Below are 22,760 nucleotides of genomic sequence, written 5' to 3' on the forward strand. Positions count from 1 at the left end.
TATTATCACAAATTGGACACTCCTATTTCCTGGAGAAGTCATGCATAATAATAATGAAATCTTACACTGTGATTTCAGAAGCGATATTTATTCATCTGCTAGAGTAGTACAGATTTCAGCTTCTGAAGATGTTTACTTTGTTTTCCATTACTGGTATGCAACAAATGAAGAGAAAGCATAACAAGAGAAACACATGCTAATGCCTAGAGCTGTTAAATAGTTTTTTAAATCTGACTTTCCACTTGGTGCTCAAAAGTACACACCACAAAAACTGCCCCACTCTCTGTCATGGATATAATTATATTTGGGTGAGGGACTTGGATATATTCCAGCTAAGACAATTATAGAATCAAGCTGGAAAGAAATGATGTTATTAAATATTTTCATTGTGGCCATTCCCAAAGGGAAGTTTTCTTTTGAAATATTTTAATAATAAACATGCAATAAAAATTAGTTTACTTTTCCAAGTCAATAGTAATGTCAGTGCCTTGTTTTGAAAATGCAAATTCCTACAGATCTCTGGTTCTATTAATTGTAAGACGTGAACACTGTTTACTTTATAGAATTCTTTGATTGACTCACTTTGTTTAACTTTTGTTTGCTTTATTACAGAATGTTTATCTAGCCCAAGCTACTTGAGAATATTTTTCATCATATTCATAGTTACATTCTTGATTGGGTTGCTTAAAGTCCTTATCATTAGGCAGGTGATACTACAATGGAATAATAATAAAATTAAGTCCTCATCAGATTACAGAGTGTCTGCCTCAAAAAAGGTCAGTGGATTTTAAAAAAAGAATAATTATCAATATTTTATTGTCTAGTTGCAATATTTAGGCCTTTAATTGATAATAAGTTTTCTTCTCCATCAAGGATAAGTTGCTTCTGCAAAGTGTTTGCACAAGAACAGTAACCTACCACCGTGAGAAACCGGAAGAAATAAAAATGGATATCAGCAAATTAAATGCTCATGAAACTTTCAGGTGCAACTTCTAAAAAAGATACAAGAACACTTTATGAAAAACTGGATTTTTTAAAAATATTGCTCCTAAAAAAGTATAATTTTAAAAGTCACAGGAGGAGAAAAATTGTGCAAGATCATGCCAGTTCCTGGTTGTATACTCGAATGAAGACTGACAAGCATCCTCATTGTCATGTGACTCACGCAGCTGCTGAATTTTTCAGAGAAAAATGTGTCTTACTACTGTTTGAGACTAGTGTCATTGTAGCACTTTACTGTAATATATAACTTATTTAGATCAGCATAGAATGTAGATCCTCTGAAGAGCACTGATTACACTTTACAGGTACTTGCCATTCCTACACTTCCCAGAGAGACATGATGCCATGAGACAGGCAAGCATTGTGTCCCTACACGGGTGCAGTAATTCCTGCCAGAACATGTGGATGAAAAATATAACCTGGTAGTTGTTACATACCGAAGTGGCCAAATGCTTCAGCAATTGGCAGTGACTAGACAAAAACAACTAGATGAATAAATGGTTTGTGTTTCATTCATTCAGGAACACATAGAACCTTAATCATAAGGAATACTGATTTTGAGACTGTGTAGTTTGATGCATGTGTGTTTATGTTTCCTTCTTTTCACAAAATGGATACTAATGCCAACATTCTTTCCTCTTTGCATTTATATTTTGTTTTTTCTCTTTCCAGGATAAGTTCATATATATTGCAGATGACTGGATTAAATAAGTGCTAAGTTACTACTGCCATAAGACCTGTAATACAATGTCACTTTATTAGAATACTGGTTTTAAAAGCTGAATGTTAATAAGGGACACTGTAAAGTATCATCTAAACATGAATAACTTCATTGTTTGAAGATGTGGTATAGCCTTACCTGGTAAACTGGATGGATTGTTTCACTATTTCATTTGCCTCATCTGTAGGATGGAATTAACAAGATATTTAGAAACTCTGTCTCAGCAAAGTACCACACTTTTGAATGAGTTTTCTTAGATTTTGAGTCCAAGTAGATATCAACATTTTTCAAATGAAAAGCTATATTATTTTTGCCCTTCAGTGCAGCCTAAGGACATTCTTTCCTTGAATCACCCCAAACCTATTCACCAGAATTCATAAGAATATAAAATTGGAAGTGGGTAGGTAATATCTTAAAAATAAGATAATTCTCCTTTTTTAGTTAGTCAGGGAACTGAGGCTCAAAAAATTTTAAATGATTTCTTAAAAACCACCCAGGAGATAAAAGTGACAGTATTAGAAAAGGGTTCTGTCTTCTAATTGCTGATCCATGTTCATTGCACATTATCATGCTACCTCTTGAATCTTTAAGATATTTAATTGGCAGATTTTTTTAAATGAGATTTACTGAAGTCTTAAATATATGGGCATGAGAAATTTTCAAAAGTAGAGAAGAGTAATTCCAATTGAATTATCCATAATGGGCTTCCAGTCTTTCCTGCTAATCAGCTTCTGAGAAGAGACGGCATCATGGTAGAAATATGGGGGAATCTTTCACACTATAATCTCTATGAACAGCATCCCCTGAAGTTGTGCCCTGCTCAACTCAAGACCTGAATACAGAACTCTACTTTCCCCAGTCAAACTTCTTCACTATTACCGTATCCCTACAGACTTATTCAGTCTTCCTTTATGGACTAGCAGTCCCACTGTCCGATGGGCAGTCCAGAATTTTACCTATGATAACCAAACACTTTATTTAATACATCTTCTTGTGATTGACTTCCCAGATATTCTGTCTTCCGGAACTTCAGTGAAAGTTCCATATGGTGACTGACTTCCATCCTATATTTAACCATGAAGAGAACTGAAATACATGTTAAGTTTTTCTGGAGCCAATGGACAGCAGCTCTGTGAGCTGCCCTCTGTAGCCAAGCAATTATAATACTAAACTGAACTGCATTTCTTTCCCCAAGTGAGAGACTTGGGGACATTGACATAATTTAATACTGGGACTCTTATAAGAAAACTTTGGTAACTAAAGATAATGTAAAATTTCTATTTTTAAGCCTATCAAATATAACATCCTTTCTAAAACACATAAATAAATGTATGTCTGACAACCTCCCAAAAGGAAAAAAGTGGGAGATATCCTTTAATTAAAATGCTGGTAATTTAAAAATTAACAGTTCAATGTTTATGAGGAACAAACTAATTTCCATATGGAAATGAACAAAAAAGCTTAAGAAAATGAAATCCTTCAAAATCAAGGATTTTGTTCTTTTTAAACTCTCACTAGTTTGCACTAACTTTCAAATGGACCAAGCTGTTATCATAGGGAGGGACAAACTTCCTTGCACGCAATTGAAAACTGGGTGATGACTATGGATGTGCTCCAAATGTCTTGTGCTTTTGTTCTCTTTTCCTTTTTTTATTTTCTACTTAAAGAGCTAATTCTTAAAGGTTTTAGGGCTTATACTTTACTTGAATAATTGATACTTTTCTGTGTAATGGTTTGTGAGAAATGAACTAATATTTGACTAGTTAGAATTAATTAAAAGATAAGGGGAAACAGGGTATTCTTAGATGACATAATTTATGTAAATAGAGCCTACTTTCATCTACTATAACTACAGGAGCCTTTTGAAATTCATTAATATTAAAGACAAATTTAAATTATTAACAAAATTTAGAACTTGAACAACATGTCTTGGTACGGCAGCAATTTTGTGCCCTCAAGTATGTAATGATTAAGAAATGTGCCATAGGTACTCTATGACACACCTGTATGCAACTTATTTCTCTAGGGCATCTTTACACTGCAGTGCATATGTGCTCATGAGTGTTTGACATATTCTTTGAAATTTGCTAGTATTTAACAAGTCATAGACATTGTCTGGAAGACATAAAAATTCACTAAAAATCAGATTATGCTCCAAATGTTCAATTTAGTTTTGATTTATAAAAACAACCACCACCACCACACCAGCAACAAAACTAGATATCTCTGGAAGCAAAATTTTATAAACTTATTAAACTAGCATTAGTGGATGCTAAATTCCATTTCTGTCTTTTGTTTAGCATTCATTTAATCTCCATAAAAGATATTGTTATGTGTAACAAAAGGCATTCATGAGATGCTGAAGTATTTTAGGATGGACTATGAAAACTTTCCTCCATTCATTATATTGTTCCTGGTATCCTGACACCTTTATTTTCCATTCACTTTTCCCAAAATTTCCCTAAAGCTTCAGGCTCAATTAGCCTAATTGTGAAAAATAATGGAATTTAATGGCATAATTACATTCTTCATTTCCAAATATCTCTTCTTGATTTTAACACTCATTTGATTTTATGCACCTGAACAAAGATAAACAGACCCAGTCATGTGCATATTGTATTCTCTTTTGTTCACTCTTAATATTTAATTTATGGCTATACTTATCTATGTTGACCTTCATAATTCCACTTCATGCAATGCAAACCTTTTCAAATGAATGTAGAATGAGCCTTCTTTCGGATCATTTGCTGCTGCTTTTAAAATTCCTCCATAGCAGATTTATTATTTGTAACTGATCATACACATCCATACATGTGTCTCATTGATTCTAAGACACTTTTTCAATTTAACCTCTCCAAAATTGTCTTGTCTCCAGAAATTGTTGGCATGTTAGGTGCAGTGTTGAATATTGTGCCTGAATAAATATTACACTAATTCACCTTTAAATAAACATTCATGGGTATGGGGATATTCCTTTTCTTTTAAATGTTTATGAATTCATTTATGATAACATCTGAAGCCACTTTTCAATACAACTGAATCACATACAACCCAATAGGGAGCTTAACTAATTATCAACTCAGATTCTGCGTATCTTTAAGTGCAAAAGCTCTTCAGGCTCCTGTTCATAGTTTATGCTTCAGGGTCCTGTTCATAGTTTATACTAAGTGATGATAGGTTCAACAACCCTCACTAACTGACTAGAATGGGTACATTTCTTGCACTATTCTTAACGAATTTGTATTCCTTCTATTCCTTTCTAAAGGGATCCCTTGTATATGATCATCTCACTTGTAAACAAAATTAACTGGAAAAAATTCCATGAAACCATCATAATTAGATTTTTTAGCATCTTGTATGCCTTTTATCAAGGGCAGAAAATATGATACAACCAGTCTTATGGAAAACAACTTTCCTTTTGGGTCCTCCTACTTTTTATTTTTCTTTATCCTTCCTGTTCTTTTGATGTTTTCCTTGGCTTTGATAGATTTCCCTTCAAGCCCATGTAATGACTGTTTTAAAACTGCATATTTAAATTATTTGATTATGTGAAACAATTGTTAAGCTCTCTGGGCAGCTTTTATTGAAATACCTGAGAGTAATGACACTACTCTTATATCTACCTGAAATATTTTTCTTCATAAAATTTATCTTTGGAAGCTAAGTCTATTAACCAGGTTTCTAGTCTCTACAACCAACTTCAGTTAAGATTGTCTAACACGATGAAATAACCACTGCAGTCAAGGATGGAAAGTGTGTGACATGTGTAAAGATCTTTGACCGACTTTACACAACTTGCCACAGGCAAATGTGATTCTGATGAGTTCCACACAATGACAAGTATGGTACATAGATTTTATTAAAAATCTTTAGTATAAAATATTTTAATTCTAAATTATAAGAAAATACAAATTTGCACATATTAATATAGAAATTCATTCTGTATATATTTAACATACCTACCTTTAAACTATTTGACATTTATCAGCTACTTTATTAAGATTTTTAAACCTCTGCAAGAAAATTAGAAATGTTTTTAAATTATCAGTAACATAACCTTATTTTGTTTCACTTAACATGTACTGCCTTTGTAAAAAAAAGAATTTAATATAGAATGTATTTTTAAATTAAAATTTTTGATTATAAAATAGCTCTAAGAAAGAAACAAATTCTTACTGAACATGTTTCCTATTAATTCTGACTTTGGATTATACATAAAGTTAAATGGCCTTAAATGATACAGAAGATTGAGGATATAATAATTTTGCATAATATACTATGAACCTGTTCATGTAACTCTGATTGACTACTAACTTCTGGTTTATGTATTTATTAAAGAGCTGACACTGTAGATTGTTGTGAGATGTTTATTTTTCTAACAGATATTATAACAGTTATGACAAGGCGTTTAATTAATGCACCATTTTGTTTAAAAGTAAGTGTTAAACAAGATGAATTTTTCTGTTTTAAAATAAAAATGTAAAGGCTAAGAATATACAGAATGCTTCATTATTTACCACATGTCTTATGACCCTCAAAGTTACCAGACAGTGGCACATTGTCAAATAAGAATGTGTAGTAATGTCCACACACCATCACTGGCAGAGGCCACGTCTTTGTGTTTAAAAGCTACAACTTCGAGACTATTGTGGGGTCAATGATGAAGAAGTGGGGCCATCCTAACTGCCCTTTTTCCTACCCAATGGTGGAAACAGGAGGAACTTCCTATGACAAAGAACTGTAAAATTAGATATTAAGACAAGATTTTTCTACCTGCAAGGAACTTGTACCTTTAAATATATGTTACAAATCATAATACAATATAACATGAACTTCAGTTGTAACTTCTAGGGCTGAGAATATAGTTCAGTTGGTAGAGTGCTTGTCTTGCATGCACAAGGCCCTGGGTTCAATCCCCAGCATCACCACCCCCCCCCCCCAAAAAAAAAGAAAGAAAGAAAGAAAGAAAAAGCTGTACCTTCTAGAGAGTCATACTTCAACAACTGAAATTTAGTGAGTTCTCATGTGTTGTGCTTTTCCTCTATTTAACCTAGGGAAGGAATAAAAGAAAGGTGTAGGGGACACATTAAACATTAAATAAGGCATATAGACAGAGTCCCAGTCCTTAAGAAGTTTTTAACAGCACAATGCACCTTTAGATGGAAGGGTTATGCTGGAGAGATCAGACAGAATGTCTCACAGAGCCTTATTTTTGAGAGCTCATCCCAGTTGTGTCTGGAGGGCAGTCTTTCAGGCTCAGAATTTTGATTTTGTAGCCAGGCATAGTGGTACATGCCTATGATTACAGCAGTTCAGAAGGCTAAGGCAGGAGGATTGCAAGTTGGAAGCCAGCCTCAGCAATTTTGTGAGGCCCTGAGCAACTTAGCAAGACCCTGCCCCAAAATTAAAACTGAAAAGAGCTGGGAGTGTGACTCAGTGGGAAAACAACTCTGGGGTTAATCTCCAGTACTCCCCCTCGAATCTAATATTGTTATAACTTGTTTGATCCTGTTCCTCCCTTCCTACTTTAATAAACAAATCTGCCTCCTGAGTTTCAGCCGAGGACACCATAAACTCAAATGCCTAGGCTCCTTTGCAGCTACATGTGGATACAGTGAGATGGAAGAGGAGATTATAGTGCAATTCTGGGTCTTATTTTCTCTCTCCCTTTTTGTTGTATGAAACAAATGAAATAACTGCCTTAGCAAAGGAAGTCTAATCTATAGATGTCTACCTCAAACCTGATCCCTGGCAGGTGAACTATTTTAGCCAAACCACTGCAGTTGATATTATAGTAGACAATCTATACTCCAATGATGCATTCTTTATGCAATTGTCTCACTGAATCCAGAGCAACACAAACACCATATTCCTTAACTTTCTAATAAAGGAAAATGAGACAGAGGATCTTACATAAATGCATGTAGCCAATAAGTGACCAAAGCAGATTCTGCCAGATCAATTTTTCTTTCCACAAATGACTGTCCATATTCATTATGAGGACAGATTTTACTAGTTCATCTATTGAAGGTTAACTTTTGTCCCTATGTCTCATAAGTCATCTGCAACAAATAAAGCTGAGGAGATCATATGCACAAATTCTACACAGGAAAAAGCAATCAGGCCTTCAAAATGACAAATGAAGTGTTAAATCACTCAGAAAAGAGTAGGGACTTCATCCAAGGACATTGAAATCCTGTTGAGACAGCATGGGAAACAGTAACTACAGATCCTAGGTCATGGAGACTTTGATTTTGAGGCTAAGAATGTCAAGCTTTGATTACTAGGAAGGAGAAAACTCTGAAGTTTTTGCATAGAAAGTGATATTATTGAAATTAAATATGGTTGGTATATACCTACATAAAACATAATTTTAAACATCAATTTTTATACTCTCCAATACTAAAAGCAAATTCTTCTAACACTATTAAGTGCTTAATACTATTAAATTCATTTTAATGCTAACTTTAAATACCACTTAGTACTGGTGTGAAAAGAATGAAAATATTCAAAAGCAGAAGTAAATTCAAAATCCAGTCTTCTAGTGGCAAATACTTACATATATAGGTATATTTTCTCATTTTTCTAAGCACTTTATAGTTATTGTTACATAGATGGAACACATTTAAAGACCCAGATATTCAAGTTAAAATCAATATTAATCAGATCCAACCATCCAGTTGATCATTGCCATGTATTTTCATGAATACACACACCCCTATTTATGACTAATAAATACACTATAAATAAAAGGTGCTTTATGTTCTTTATAAAGATTATTGGGCTGTACCTAGTAAAAAAGATGTTTTGTAATTCAAACATATTATGAAATATTTTTCTACGTCAAGATTTACAACCAATTTAATAAGGACTAGTATCCCATACAAGACTGTCACTACCACACTTCTTAGATTCACTGAGGAAAGAATAAACAGCATATGATACCAAATAGCAAACACTGGTAACAACCTCAGTGTTCAACGTGAGGGAATTGCATCAATAAATAGTTTTTGAATATGAGAGACTTGAACCTTTATAATGCAGAAAAGGAGGAGCCAGGATAGAAAGATTTGTGTTGGAGGGTTCAGATAAATCTAGAGTGTAATAGGAGGCATTTCAAATTGCAACAAAGAGGAGTCAATGTAATGACCAAGAAGCCTTCTCATGAAGAAGTAAATGTCTAGTTAGTTCCCAAGTTCTCTCAAATCTTCCTTTCAGCAGTTGGCTAGATTATAGGTGATAAAGGAAGGAGTTAGTCAAAGAGAATTCTAATGCCAGCTTCAAAAGTCATGATGGGCTTCTATCCAAACTGGATAGAACACCCAATCTCATCTCACAAATCACACATCTTGCCAATCCACTTTTAGACTAAATTCTCACTTTATCAAAATATTTGGCCAGACAAAACTAAAGCTGGGAATTGTTAAACCATGTCAATGATCATACTTTTCAAATATTATTAAAATAAATGTTTGAAAGTTAAGCAATATCTCATTTAATGTAATTGTTTATGTATGAATATTGTAGTCATAATGGGAAACATCATGAATAGCATGAGAAAAATAAATGTCACCTTGGGTCTCTATGTTATAATCCTTTAGTGCTTGTTTCAGCCGGTGTGTTATTTGGAATGGAGAGCCCAGTGTTCTTCAGACTTTTTCCAGAGAATTGTCTTAAGATCTCAAAATATCTTCAGACTGGACTAGTTAGAGAAAAACTCTTTACTGGGCTTTGGCATGCTCTGTGGTATTTTTTTTTTCTTTTTTATAATTTAAAAAAAAATCACTTCAATCATCATTTAAAATCATGAGAAATAATTTATCTACTCGAGAAAAATTTTAAAACATTTTCCCCTATGAAATAAAAGATAATCTATGAGTTTACAGCTGTTAAAGGGTAGTTCCCAGGCCAGCAGCATCAGCATCACCTGAAAACCTGTTAGAAACACAGATATTTTGGTCTCCAGCCCAACTTTCTGAATCAGAAACTCTGGGAATGAGTCCCAGAAATGTGTTTTAACAAGCTTTCTAAGTGGTTTCTAATGCCCATCAAAGTTCAAGAACCACTTTCATAAAGAAGAAAAACTGGCATCAGGAATCCATAAGGTATGGAGAGAGTTTTACCTGACTTTGAGAAGAAAAAATATTGTCTACAAGCATGCATTAAAAATTTTCTCCATCCTACTGCAGTTTGCTCTTAAATTGTTAGCATATCTTCTTTACTGTGGGCCTGAAAAAAGGAAAATATTTTCTCAGGGTACCAATGTATAGCAAAAGAAAAAAAAAGTGTATGTATATGTGTAAGGGTCAGTCAGACCCAAAGAATAAATGAACTATAATGAAAAAAAGTAAAGGTGTGTTTCCCATCTGGAAAATTGAAGACAGAACAATAATTGGGAGATCATCAGTCAATATGTGGTGAAAGGAAAGAAGAACGAAGAAAGAAAGATTGATGTGAATTATAAATCTAAAAAGTGTACATTTATTCACTTTAATTTTCTATAGTACTCCAACTTGAAGATAAGTGTCTTGGCACCTACTATGTTAGGCTTTTGCATATTCCATTTTTCTAGTAACTTACTAAATGAATGCAGGCTCTAGCACATATAACCGTCCTAGTGAAAGATTCCATCCTGTAAGAGTTTACTATTTAGCTGAAGAGTTGCTTTCATTTTGGACAAGAATCTAAGTTGGCCTGATGGTAAGAAGGAGCTACAAAGTTAACTCTGGACCTCATTTCCATGAATATTATGGGGAAAAGAATCACAGACCAGGAGCGCCATTCTAAATACTATCAACTAATTACTCACCATGATAAAGGAAAGATGCTTTCTATTCTTTCCAAAGATTATTGGGTTTTACCAAGGGTAAAAGAACACTTTTGAATAACAAATCAAATTTTCTCCCTTGCTTATCTTGTGCACTCCTTATTTATTAATTTGTTTGGTCTGCCTAGAATATTAGTTACAAAGAACAAGAATTTTGTTTGAAGTTTCTCACCAAGGTTTTTTTTTTTTTTTTTTTTTTAGAAAATATAATTTCTCATTTAATTTTTATGTCATATTTAATGGGTCAGAAAAAAACTTAGAAGGGTAGACAGTTGCTATAAAAATTCACTTTGAGTGTCTAATCAGTAATGAAATAGATAAATGAAGGCACAGGATGTAAGCAATGGAATCTACCTGTATTGGTTTGGACTGGGACACCTACTAAGGGTCATTTGGATGCCAAAATGACCTCTATGTAACATTTTCGAATATTCATGGACCAAGATGTAGCTCAGTAAAGTACTTGTATGCATAAGGCCCTGGATTCAATCCCCAGCCCTGGGAAAAAAAAATTAGATTTCAAAAGGAATGTTATTGAGAACCTGCTCTGGGAATTGTTATCCCTCAGGTCATGGAGAATACAAAGAGAGAAATGAGATGGGAGGAAAAAGATAAACTAAATATATATCATATATATTTACAAACATTTAATATATTAATTATATGTAATATGTATGGTATTAATATATATTAATTATACATACATATTTAATAAATTTATATGTTTTTATGCATATATAATATATATATATATTTTTTAAAGATTATTGTTGTGAGTCTCCCGTCCAGCTCTCTTTGAGGATAGGGCAAGATATATTCCTTCCAACCACCAGCCTGGTGGGGCTCCAGGGGAACTGCTAGAAGATTTGAAATGAATTATTCCCTACATTTAAGATTCAGAGAAGTCTGATGCCTAGTTCGTGCTAGAAAAAATCTTCCTCATAGATAAGTACTGACAACATATAAGGCTGCCTTCTCCCTCCTCCAGGAAAACCAAAGGCACAAATGACTGGTACTCCTTTTGTGTGTTTTCCTGGCTCTATTTAAATGTGTACTCTCATTCTATAGATAAGTTTATCATTTGAAACAGAATAAAGAAGTGCCATTTTTTTCTTTCAAATATTAAAACAACCAATTCTTTTTAGGAATGATTTTGGATAGAATTTACAATCCCCTATCCCTGACTAAAGAACCTGAAAAGAACAAAAAGGATTTGTTGAAAAAAATTTCAAATAAGATTATTGATTATTTTTCAAAATTCATTACCATTTATATTTTAGTGCATTTCAATTAATGAGATTACTTTGCATAAAATATTTACCTTAATGTACAGATTGGTTTTTCAAATACTGATTATTTCTCCCTTGGCAATTTCCTAGGTTCCTTTTTTATATATATACTAAGCCCTTTATAAAAGAAAGAAAGAAAGAAAGAAAGAAAGAAAGAAAGAAAGAAAGAAAGAAAGAAAGAAAGAAAGAAAGAAAGAAAGAAAGAGAAATTCAAAATGTTTCTGAGAATTTAAAATGACTGCTGTGTTCTCCATTTGTTCTTGGATAAACTGTAAAAAAGACTATGCATAAAGTCCCACAGCCTTTTCCTCTGATGACATGAAATGTATTTGTAGAACTCTGAGTAAAACTGGATGACTAGAATGGTAACTATATATGCCATCTTCGATTTCCTTTCTTAATAAGAGACACACTATTTAAGCCTCTTCCACCTCCTCAGTCATTTGGTAAGAATAAGCATACATCTTATCTCTCTATTCTGATGAGGGGAAATAATGGCCGAATTAGTCAGTACTCACTTGAAAACAAGAGCAGAGCAGAATAGAAGAAACCCACACACTTCCAAAGAGTTGGGGAGAAAATAAATGCTGTCTTCAAAATGGTAGTGAGTGAAGGTGGCAGTGAGTTTTCATGATCAGTATGGGTGGTTCAAGAATAAGGGAGACAAATGGACAGAAATGTCAGAGCAGGAAAGATCTCCATCACTTACCTACCAGGCCTGACCCACATAGACATCACACACACACACACGCTTACATACACATATGCACTCTTAGACATGCATGCATGCACACTTCACACATACATAATCATACCCACACATATGCTTACACACACACACCACTTATACACACACACACACACATACACACATACATATGAGATATCACATCAGTCATGGCAGTTTCCCAGGGACTCTTTTGTATTTTTTATGTTATGTATGATTTAGATCTGATATACTGCAGAGATACCAAGCTTACAAATGGATGAGTTTTGAGGAATGATTTACACCCAGGAAAGCATCACCCAATTAAGATAAAGAACATTGTGATCTCTTTAGAAGGCTCTTCATGTCCCTTTGCAGTTAATCGCTTTCCTCCTGTGATGGTTAATTTGATGTCAACTTGACTGGGTCAGGGGACCCAGATTTGATCCAATATTATTCTGAATATTTCTGTGAAGGTGTTTTTTGGATTAGATTTACCTTTGAATCTGTGCACTTCAGGTAAAACAGATTGCCCTCTGTAATGTGGTCAGGTCTCATCCTGTGAGTTGAAGGCCTGACCAGAACAAAAGGCTGATGTCACCAAGCCAGAGGGAATTTTCCAGTAGACTGCTTTGGACTTGAACTGCATCTCTTTCCTGAGAGATATTAAGTGCCTCTTCCTATTAGTATTCCTTATTTTCCTGTGAGATATTAAGTGCTTATCTTTACATTATGCCATCAAGCTTTGCAGCTAAATTGCTGGTGCTATAGCTAGTGCTAACACCCCATTCGTATCTTCTTTGGAAAAGTGTCTGTCGAAAACTTCAGTCTAATTTTAAAATTTATTTATTCATCTTCTTGTTATTTGAATTAAAAGAGTTCTTTATATGTTTTGGGTATAGGTCCTCTCTACGATATTTACAGAACAAGATATGTGTTCTGTAAATATTTTCCCAGTTTTCAGCTTTCTTCTGAAAAGATGATGATGATCAGTCATGATGCCATGACTGATGTGATATCTCATATGTATGTGTGTATGTGTGTGTGTGTGTGTGTATAAGTGGTGTGTGTGTGTAAGCATATGTGTGGGTATGATTATGTATGTGTGAAGTGTGCATGCATGTCTAAGAGTGCATATGTGTATGTAAGCGTGTGTGTGTGTGTGTGTGTGTGATGTCTATGTGGGTCAAGCCTGGTAGGTAAGTGATGGAGATCTTTCCTGCTCTGACATTTCTGTCCATTTGTCTCCCTTATTCTTGAACCACCCATACTGATCATGAAAACTCACTGCCACCTTCACTCACTACCATTTTGAAGACAGCATTTATTTTCTCCCCAACTCTTTGGAAGTGTGTGGGTTTCTTCTATTCTGCTCTGCTCTTGTTTTCAAGTGAGTACTGACTAATTCGGCCATTATTTCCCCTCATCAGAATAGAGAAATAAGATATATGCTTAAGATGTTTAGTTTTTTGTATTTTAATTTTCTCAACAGCATCTTTCTAGAAAAGAAGGTTTGTAATATGAAGAAATCCAATTCGTTTTTCTCTTTTATGGGGTCATGCTTTTGGTCTCATATCTGAGACATCTTTGTCCAGTGAAAAGTCACAGGATTTTTTCCTACATTTGCTTTCAAAAGTTTTATAAATTTAGGTTTGTACATTTATATGTGTGATCCATTTTTGAGGGGTTTTTTTCTTATACAGTGTGTTTTCAATTTTTAGTTATCTAACTCTCTCAGCATTATTACTCAAAAGCACTATTCTTTTTCCATTACATTGCTTTGACACCTTTTTCAAGAATTAACTGAATACGTGTGCATGGTTCTGTTTCTGGATTCTGTTCAATTCCATTGATCCATACGTCTATCTTTCAATGACATTTATTACCTTGATTACTCCAGCTTTATGGTAAATCTCAAAATCAAGTATTCTGAATCATCCAACTGCATTTTTCCTTTTCAAAACATCTTTGGCTATTTTGGCCATTTTTCTTTTCCATGTACATTTAAAAATATATTTTTCAGGTTCTGTTTTAGAAGTCTGCTGAAGTTGAAACTGAGACTCTGTTGATTATGTAGATCAATAAGGGGAGAATTAGGGTCTTAATATCGATTCCTCTGATGCATGAACATAATATATATTTCTACTTACCTCACTGTTCTTTGAGTTCTCTTATTCATTACATAAACATACAGATTTTGCATGAATTATCTCTCCATATTTATACCTTAATTATCTTTTAGTAGTATGTTTTATTAAGTTTAATTTTAATTTTTCACTGTCAGTGTAAAGGAATAAAACTGGTTTTGGGGTATTGGCCTTTTATCCTATGACATTGCTAAATTCACTTGCTAGTTTTAGTAGCTGTTTTGGAGATTTTGTTGGTGTTTTCTGTGTAGATAATCTCATCATCTGGGGCAAGACCTCCAGGACAATGTAGAGCAGGAATGATGAGAACAGATGTTTAGCATTGTCATCAGCTTTGAGTTGAAGGCATCGGGTCTGTCGTGGTTAATGAAGATACTAGCTGTGGGCTTTTGTTTTATGTTCCCTGTGTCAAGTTGAGGAAATTCCCTTCTGTTTCTAATTTGCTGAGAGGTCTTTCACAACAGATGTTGAATTTGGTCAGATGCTTTTACTACCTCTAATGACATAATCATACTTTTATTTCTTTTTTTTAGCTAGATATGGTGACTTACATTTATTGATGTTTTGAAATGTTAAATCAACCCATCTGCTTGTATAGCCCTCCATAGCATAACTTTACACATTCTACCATGTTTCATAGCAGGTACGATCACAGGCCCTAAGGTGTGGTTCCTCACTCTTCGGCCTCACTGATGCTTATCTTTTGACCTGCAGTACTTTTTCCCCTTCAGTCCTTGGGTTTCCTGTCTCACTTCAAAGTCAGATCTTTATTTCCACCTCCTCCATGAGCTTCCCCAGTCTCTTAAACTCTAACCTCAATGGACCAATCATTTGGGCATGATTTTTCTTCCAATTTATTTTTTATTTGCAAGAAATTGCACCAAGAAGAAGGAGAAGTTGTCAGGGCAAGGGGTGGCAGGAGGGTGACCGTGAAGGCAAGAGTCAGTGGGAAGAGGACTGGGGAGGCAGGGCAGATATTTGAGTTCCACAATGGATAATTTTTTCCTAGTACAATACAGGCGATTGCTTGTTTTAGTTCCGGGGAGATTCCAGTCATGTTATTTATGATTACCAATCGTCCTCCTCCCCACTTACTGCTCTTGGAGCTGTAATCTGGAAGACTGTAATCCTTTTCTTTTGTGGAACTGCAGAGATAAACAGAACCTCCTGTTTCCTCCAAAATCTTTAGTAAAATGATGGATTCAAGAATAAGGTACAATGTTACTTATTCAACAAATGCTTAGCAGCATCTTGTATGAGACACTTTGCTAAGCTTTATAAAACAGGATGTAAAATGAAATCTTTCTGACACTTCTAAATTTGTTATATATAATGACCTATGTATACTTATTCTTTTTGTTGAAATTTCTACTCCTTTCTAGTTCCCAATTCCAGATACACACTCGGGTTGTTTCTCCACATGGAAAAGTACAATGTGGTCTACAAGTGCTAAAGTATTTGGTCACATAAATACCTTAAAATCAGTTCAGTACTATTTTGCATATTTTTACATAACCAGTTTCATTATCAAACTATCATGAAATGCAACCCTTTGTTGAAATCATTTTGAATATTTTCTCATTGTCTTTGAATAGAAAATCAGCTTAAAATACAGCAAACTGGTTTTCATTAAAAATTTAAAATAAAAAGCATCTTGCTTAAAACCACCTTTGAGAATTAACACAGTGTAAGAACCCTTGACAGGGTAGCTTTGGACAGTATCAGGACCTCTATGATAAAACTGGCAGCACTTTCCACGGAAGGGTTTAGCCACATGTGAATTAGACATCTTCAGCATTGACCTTAGTAACAGTCTGCAGATGATTATTGAATTACCTGAGTAAGGAATTTCAAATTGCTAAATATTTCTTTTTAAAATTTATTTGTCTTAGTGTGGCAGACATACCACAGAGAAACTGTCTGGGAAAAGAGAAATTGCCAAACATTGGATTAGCACTACTTCTACCCTCAGATCAGAATCGTAAGATACAACCATGAAACTTTGGTGATTTCCATGATCCAAGATGAAAAACAAAGAAGAAAGTCTTACACTGTAAGTGATAGTGGGGATTTTTCTCCCTTATGTTAGAATTCAGTCAACTGAAATCCAACTGGAATATAAAGCACTACGTGGCCAGAGTCAGATGTAGAGCTTGAACAAAAAGCATGAATCTTCTGCAGGAGGAATTATAGGATAGGACACTCAAGGGACCCCAGTGCTGTGTTATACACAATCTAATTCTACCTGGAACAATAAATAAGCCATAGCCTGAGAAAGTTTGAGTATTCCCCTTCCTTCAATCCTCTGAATCTCTTATTTTGGGTAAGTTTTTCTGGTTTAGAGTGGTCACTTTTAAGTAAATAATGTATTAGTTCCAGGGGATATGTAATGGTAGAAGAATAAACATCATCATATAGTTTATTAAAGGCACATAGCCATGCGCCTACAAACCACTTATGAAAACAGTAGGAACTGTCCAGGATATTAGCGCCAGGAGGGAATGTCGGCAGAGGGGAGGGAAAAAGGAGGACCATACATACCTGATGCCAGCCCCTGCTGAACCATTCCACACCTGGATCCAATCTCCACACACCTACAGACAACTACCCTCTCTTACTCCATAAGTCCTTTCCATCTCTCTTCACATCATCCTCCTTGTAAGGTGGTTTGCTGTATTGAGTAGATCCAATTCACCTACAGAATATAAGGAAAGCAAATAGGATTAAAGAAACTTATAGGAAACATTATGTAAATAGTAAATACCAAAGTAGCTTGACAAACACAGGAGAAACTTGTGTTATGCAAATTTTGTGAGATACATGAGACAGGTGAAGAAGAGCATGAGCATGATAAATGTTATGCAGGAATGGGAAGACCAGAAGGCACCAAAAATTCATGTTCTACTAAATGTTAATGAGGAAAAACTGATGCCAAATATAATATTGAGAAATTGAATACTCATGAGACCTTAAATGGCACCCACCCATGGATGAAATCCATTCTGGCTCAGATGTTCCCTACCTGAGACATGGAAATAGAAACCAGAGTTGCTCCATAATCTAATGGGAAAGCCACAATTGAGTCTAGTTCACCTGGCTCCGTGTCTCTTCTATAGCACTAGTATTTATTGACTTGGACACCTACCATCTGCTGAGTCCCATGATCACCCTCAATCCTTATCCTTGTCATCATACAATGGAAATGGTCAAAAGGTAGAGAGAAAGATAAGACAGAAATATTGTATGAGTGTGGCTCTAACACTCTACTCTCTCTTAAAGACTGTTAACTGACCCCATCTCTTTCTCTTGCTTCTATTTTATATTGACTCAGCAAACCATGAGCTTTGACAATTTTCATTTAGTCTGAGTCTTTGTGTTCTGTGACCTTTGGGATCCCGTTCCTGGTTGTATGCCTGGAGACTACTATTGCATGGAGATTTTTTCCTTAGGGTACCCTCTCTTACATCCAGTGTTGACTTGGCCTTGCTACCCTGATTGGGGCAATGAAAGATATTTAAGGATTCCAGAAGATTCCAGATGATACCATTGAGTTCTCCACACTGATGACCACTCATTGTCTCTAAGTCTAAATCATGAAGTGCTTCTCCATACCTGAAACTTTTTCATGAGTTGGCTAATGTTCCTTGCATCATCGCCCTTGCTTTTATGATCTTCACATTGCCAGTTTTCCATTTTATTACTGTTTTTGTCTGCTTCTCTGTTTACTTATTTTTGGCTGGTTTTACCATTATGAAACCCAAATTATTAATGGAATATTAAATAAAGTGTTAGCTCTGTAATAAAAGAATATAACAGAGTGCATAAGTTTTGGTTTTATTTCTTGTTTTTTAAGAGTGCATATTTTTTTTTTGTTCCACATTTTGATCAGTGTCACTTGCTGAATACAAGTAGTTCATTAGAAGTAAATTCTTGAACCCAACAAAGGAAAACTAAGAAAGGCAAGTGATTCTTGCATACATAATACTTCTAAATACAATTCAGTTTAGAAATATTTTCCTCTGTTGGACAAAAGAATGGCAAAAATTGTAAACTGGTTTTACAACTTTGTATGTTATGGATCCTTTAGTCATAAACATTAGGAGTGAAATAAATGGAACATTCTCTTGGTCTAAACAGTAAACTGGACTTCACAAAGGGATTTTCTTCCTCTTTTATAAATAAATTAGAAGCTGCTTGTAAATTACAAAATAAACTTGTAGTTCTGATTCCAACAGCTTGTTTATTTACTGCCATTTTACTATTTTATCATTTAAAAATTTAACTATATTGGACCCTTATTAGAAAAACATTTCAATGTTCTTGAAAGTGTTTCTCCCTCTTGAATCCACAGTCATTTGGTCCCTTCTCCACAAATGTCAAATGTTTTTAGTTTCTTGAGTATCAGGAGAAATTAGATAAAATATAATGACTCAATTCACTCAAACTAATTTTTATACCACTCTCAATTCTGGTCAATTTAAGAGTAAATATTTAATCAATTTCCATCATAACACATTTTAATGTTTTATTATTAATAATAAAGTAATAAAAATAGTTGAAAAGTTTTGGTACTTTGTCACATAAAAAGAAACTTTCAAACTATATTTGTGAGACTCACTGAAACTCCATAACAAATAAATATTATACTGCTATCTGTGCAATTATGAGCTAATTTCTTAATCTCCCTGAGTCTCAGTTTCCTCATTTAATAAAATCAAAATAATAATAATACTTGGCCTATATGATTATGGAAAGTTTTAAAATTATGACTGCATGTAAAATTCCTAAAATAAATGTCTGGTGTTTAATCATTTGAATCTCATTATAAATTGTTCATGTCCTTTTTAAACTTTCTATAACATGCTCAACTTAAAAAAAAATTTCTAAGTATCCACTATAAAAATCAGAAAAATGAGAAATTACATATACAATCAGAAAACTAAGAAATTAAACTCCATTTATGTATGACCTACCAAATGTATAAATGCATTCTATTGTCATTTACAATTAATTAGAACAAATAAAAAAATTAAAAATTTATTTATTTTAAAAAATAATGATGACTTTACAAATAAACACTTTTTGGAAAAAGAAAACACAACAAAAAGATATAGACTAGTTTTTAAAACAGTAGTACTTAAAATTAGATGATTTTAATTCTTGCCGTGATTTAAGCATTCTGCAAATTAATTTACCTAGATAATCTCATTTAATATTCCAAACAATGTTTTGAGTAAGTTATTATTATCTCCATTTCACAGATAAGGAATAAAGACTTAGCATGAATATAATTTCCCCAAAATTACACAGCTAGAAGAAATAATCAGATCTTAGGTCAATGTGAGTCTCTATTTGTATCTCCAAAGTCAATAATGTTAAAATTATGTGTTCGTTCCCTTTTTTAAAACCTTCTTAAAACAATTGTCCACTCTTTATTTAAACTTTTGGTTTTGTTCTATTAATTATGATACTGAAATTTTTCATAGTAATATCAGCAATGCTTTGTAGTTTTGCATTTTTCCCTATAAAGTCATTTTCCACTTTGAAGATAAGATAAACATTTATTAAAATTTCTAGTTACATTGAGTATCATTTTTTTTCTATTGAATTCATTGATAAATTTGGTATTTTATTCTGATATGAAATTGGGAGTAACTTGATTACTAATAATAATTAACTAATTGTCTTAACATCAATTATTGCATACCTTTCTTTTACTAATATGTGAATTCACTTTAATCACACAGACTAAAGTTACATTCTTGTCTATTAATTGGAATTATGGGAATTTGGAAACATACTCTACTATGATAATGTTAGTAAAGCATCACTTTGTGAGAAACATTTACTATCTGCACTTTATGAGAAAAAATATCTCAAGAATATTGTCACTCTCAAAAGGGACAACCCTGTCACTTTGTTGCACAATGCCATAGTGGTGCCCATAGCACAACATTAAACATCCTGGTGAATGAGGCTCTTGGTCTCTGCAGCCCTGGCCCTGCAACCAGAAACTCTTAACTTTGGTTAATGTGTCAGTTTGTGCTCTGAAAAGTTGTCCTCACTAAAGATGGGGTTGGAAGTAGTGTGAGAGGTGATCTCAGAATCTCTGGTAGGGAAATGGGGAATTAAAAGAGACTAGACAACAACCACTAAGAAGTGCATTGCCAACCCTCCACTGCTGCCTGGAGCTTCTGCCTGCTGGGAGCTCTGGTTGTCAGTGTAGACCTGACTCCTGAGTGTTGTCCACTGGCAAGGTAAAGCAACTGGAGATTTTATGTAGCAACTCCCATCAGAGAGAGGCAGCTGGGAGGTGTCTGCTGTAACAGTGAGACCCTAGGGGGTGGGATGGAAATGACACCTTCTGTTCCATTTGAAAACTGGAAGCCCATTTAGGAATATCTTGAATGAGTTGCTGAAGTATGGGAAGTTGTTGAGGCTTAGACATGAGACATCTCCCAAAAGCCATGTTTAAGACAATGTAAGAAAGTTTAGAGGTGAAATGATTGGGTTGTGAGAGTTTTAACCTGATCAGTGCAAGTAAGTTTTGCTGGGTATAAGATTCTTGGTTGGCATCCATTTTCTTTCAGGGCTTGAAAAATGTTGTTCCAGACCCTTCTAGCTTTTAGGGTCTGGATTGAAAAATCTGCTGATATTCTTATTGGTTTCCCCCTGAATGTAATTTGATTCTTTTCTCTCATGGCCTTTAAAATTCTGTCTTTATTTTGTATGTTAGGTATTTTCATTATAATGTGCCTTGGTGTGGGTCTGTTGTAATTTTGTATATTTGGAGTCCTATAAGCCTCTTGTACTTGGTTTTCCATTTCATTCTTCAGATTTGGGAAATTTTCTGATATTATTTCATTGAATAGATTGTTCATTCCTTTGGTTTGTTTCTCTAAGCCTTCCTCAATCCCAATAATTCTTAAATTTGGCCTTTTCATGATATCCCACAATTCTTGTAGATTCTGTTCATGATTTCTTACCATCTTTTCTATTTGGTCAACTTTGTTTTCAAGATTAAATATTTTTTCTTCAATATCTGAGGTTCTGTCTTCCAGGTGTTCTATCCTATTGGTTATGCTTTCTATGGAGTTTTTAACTTGGTTTATTGTTTCCTTCATTTCAAAGATTTCTGTTTGGTTTTTTTTCAATATCTCTAACTCTTTATTGAAATGATCTCTTGCTTCCCGTATTTGCTCCTTTAACTGTTGATTGGTGCGATCATTTAATGCCTGCATTTGCTCTTTCATCTCCTCCTTCAATGCCTGCATTTGCTCTTTCATCTCCTCGTTTGCTTCCATGATTGTTTTAATTATGTACATTCTGAACTCCCTTTCTGACATTTCTTCTGCTGTGCTGTCATTGGGTTTTATTGATATAGTATCTAGGTTTGTTTGGGACATTTTCTTCCCTTGTTTTCTCATATTGGTCAGATGTCAGTGGGACTTTGTGATATTTCAGAATTCTTCTATTGGCTTATATTGTCCCTGTAGATTTCCAGTGTATCACCTTCCTGCCTTCAGTAGCCTGAAATCTTGGAGTAACTTGATAATGCAGTGCTTCCAAGGAAAGCTGCCCCTAGTCCTCTACTGGTTCTAGGACTTGGAGCTGGCTCTGTGTGGAAAGGCTCTCACTGGGGGGTCTGCTCTGAGAAGCTAGCCTGGAAAGGCGCTTCCCGCCGGAGGGGACCGGGCTGCGGGCTGCTTGGGGAAGTCCCTGGCTGCTCTATCCTGGTCCCTGAAGCAACCTGTGGGCAGGAACTTGCCACCCTGGTTCCGGGACTTGGAGCTTGATTCTGTGCAGAAAGGCTCTCACTGGGGGGCCTGTTGCAAGATGTTGGAGAATCTGGCCCTGTGGGAGGAGCCCACTGCTGGAGTGGGCAGGGCCACCTGGGGAGGACTCTTGCTGCTCTGCCTTACTCTAATAAGCCACCCGAATCCGCCTTCTGCCCGGGCAGCGCTTCACTGCTTCACCGGGTGGAGGAGACTCACCCTGAGGCTCTATTTTAGTCCGAGTCTCTCAATGCCTCCCCTTCTTGAATCCTGGGTTCTGGAGTGACTGGAGA

The 22,760-nt window shown here is 34.7% G+C and overlaps 1 protein-coding gene across 13 annotated transcripts in view; it reads left to right on the forward strand.

Moving 5' to 3' along the window:
• ITGB8 (integrin subunit beta 8) overlaps positions 1–6,226 on the forward strand; it is an 89,904-nt gene extending 83,678 nt beyond the window's left edge. For all 13 annotated transcript variants that reach the window (XM_079152315.1, XM_079152320.1, XM_079152312.1 and 10 more), the window contains 2 exons: positions 613–776; positions 874–6,226. In XM_079152315.1, the coding sequence (XP_079008441.1) occupies positions 613–776; positions 874–996 (287 nt within the window). In that variant the 3' untranslated portion in view covers positions 997–6,226. The remainder of the gene's footprint in view (positions 1–612; positions 777–873) is intronic.
• Positions 6,227–22,760: the final 16,534 nt, after the last annotated feature.

This window comes from Sciurus vulgaris, assembly GCF_902686455.1.
Source record: "Sciurus vulgaris genome assembly, chromosome: 8".
Classification (NCBI taxonomy): domain Eukaryota; kingdom Metazoa; phylum Chordata; class Mammalia; order Rodentia; family Sciuridae; genus Sciurus; species Sciurus vulgaris.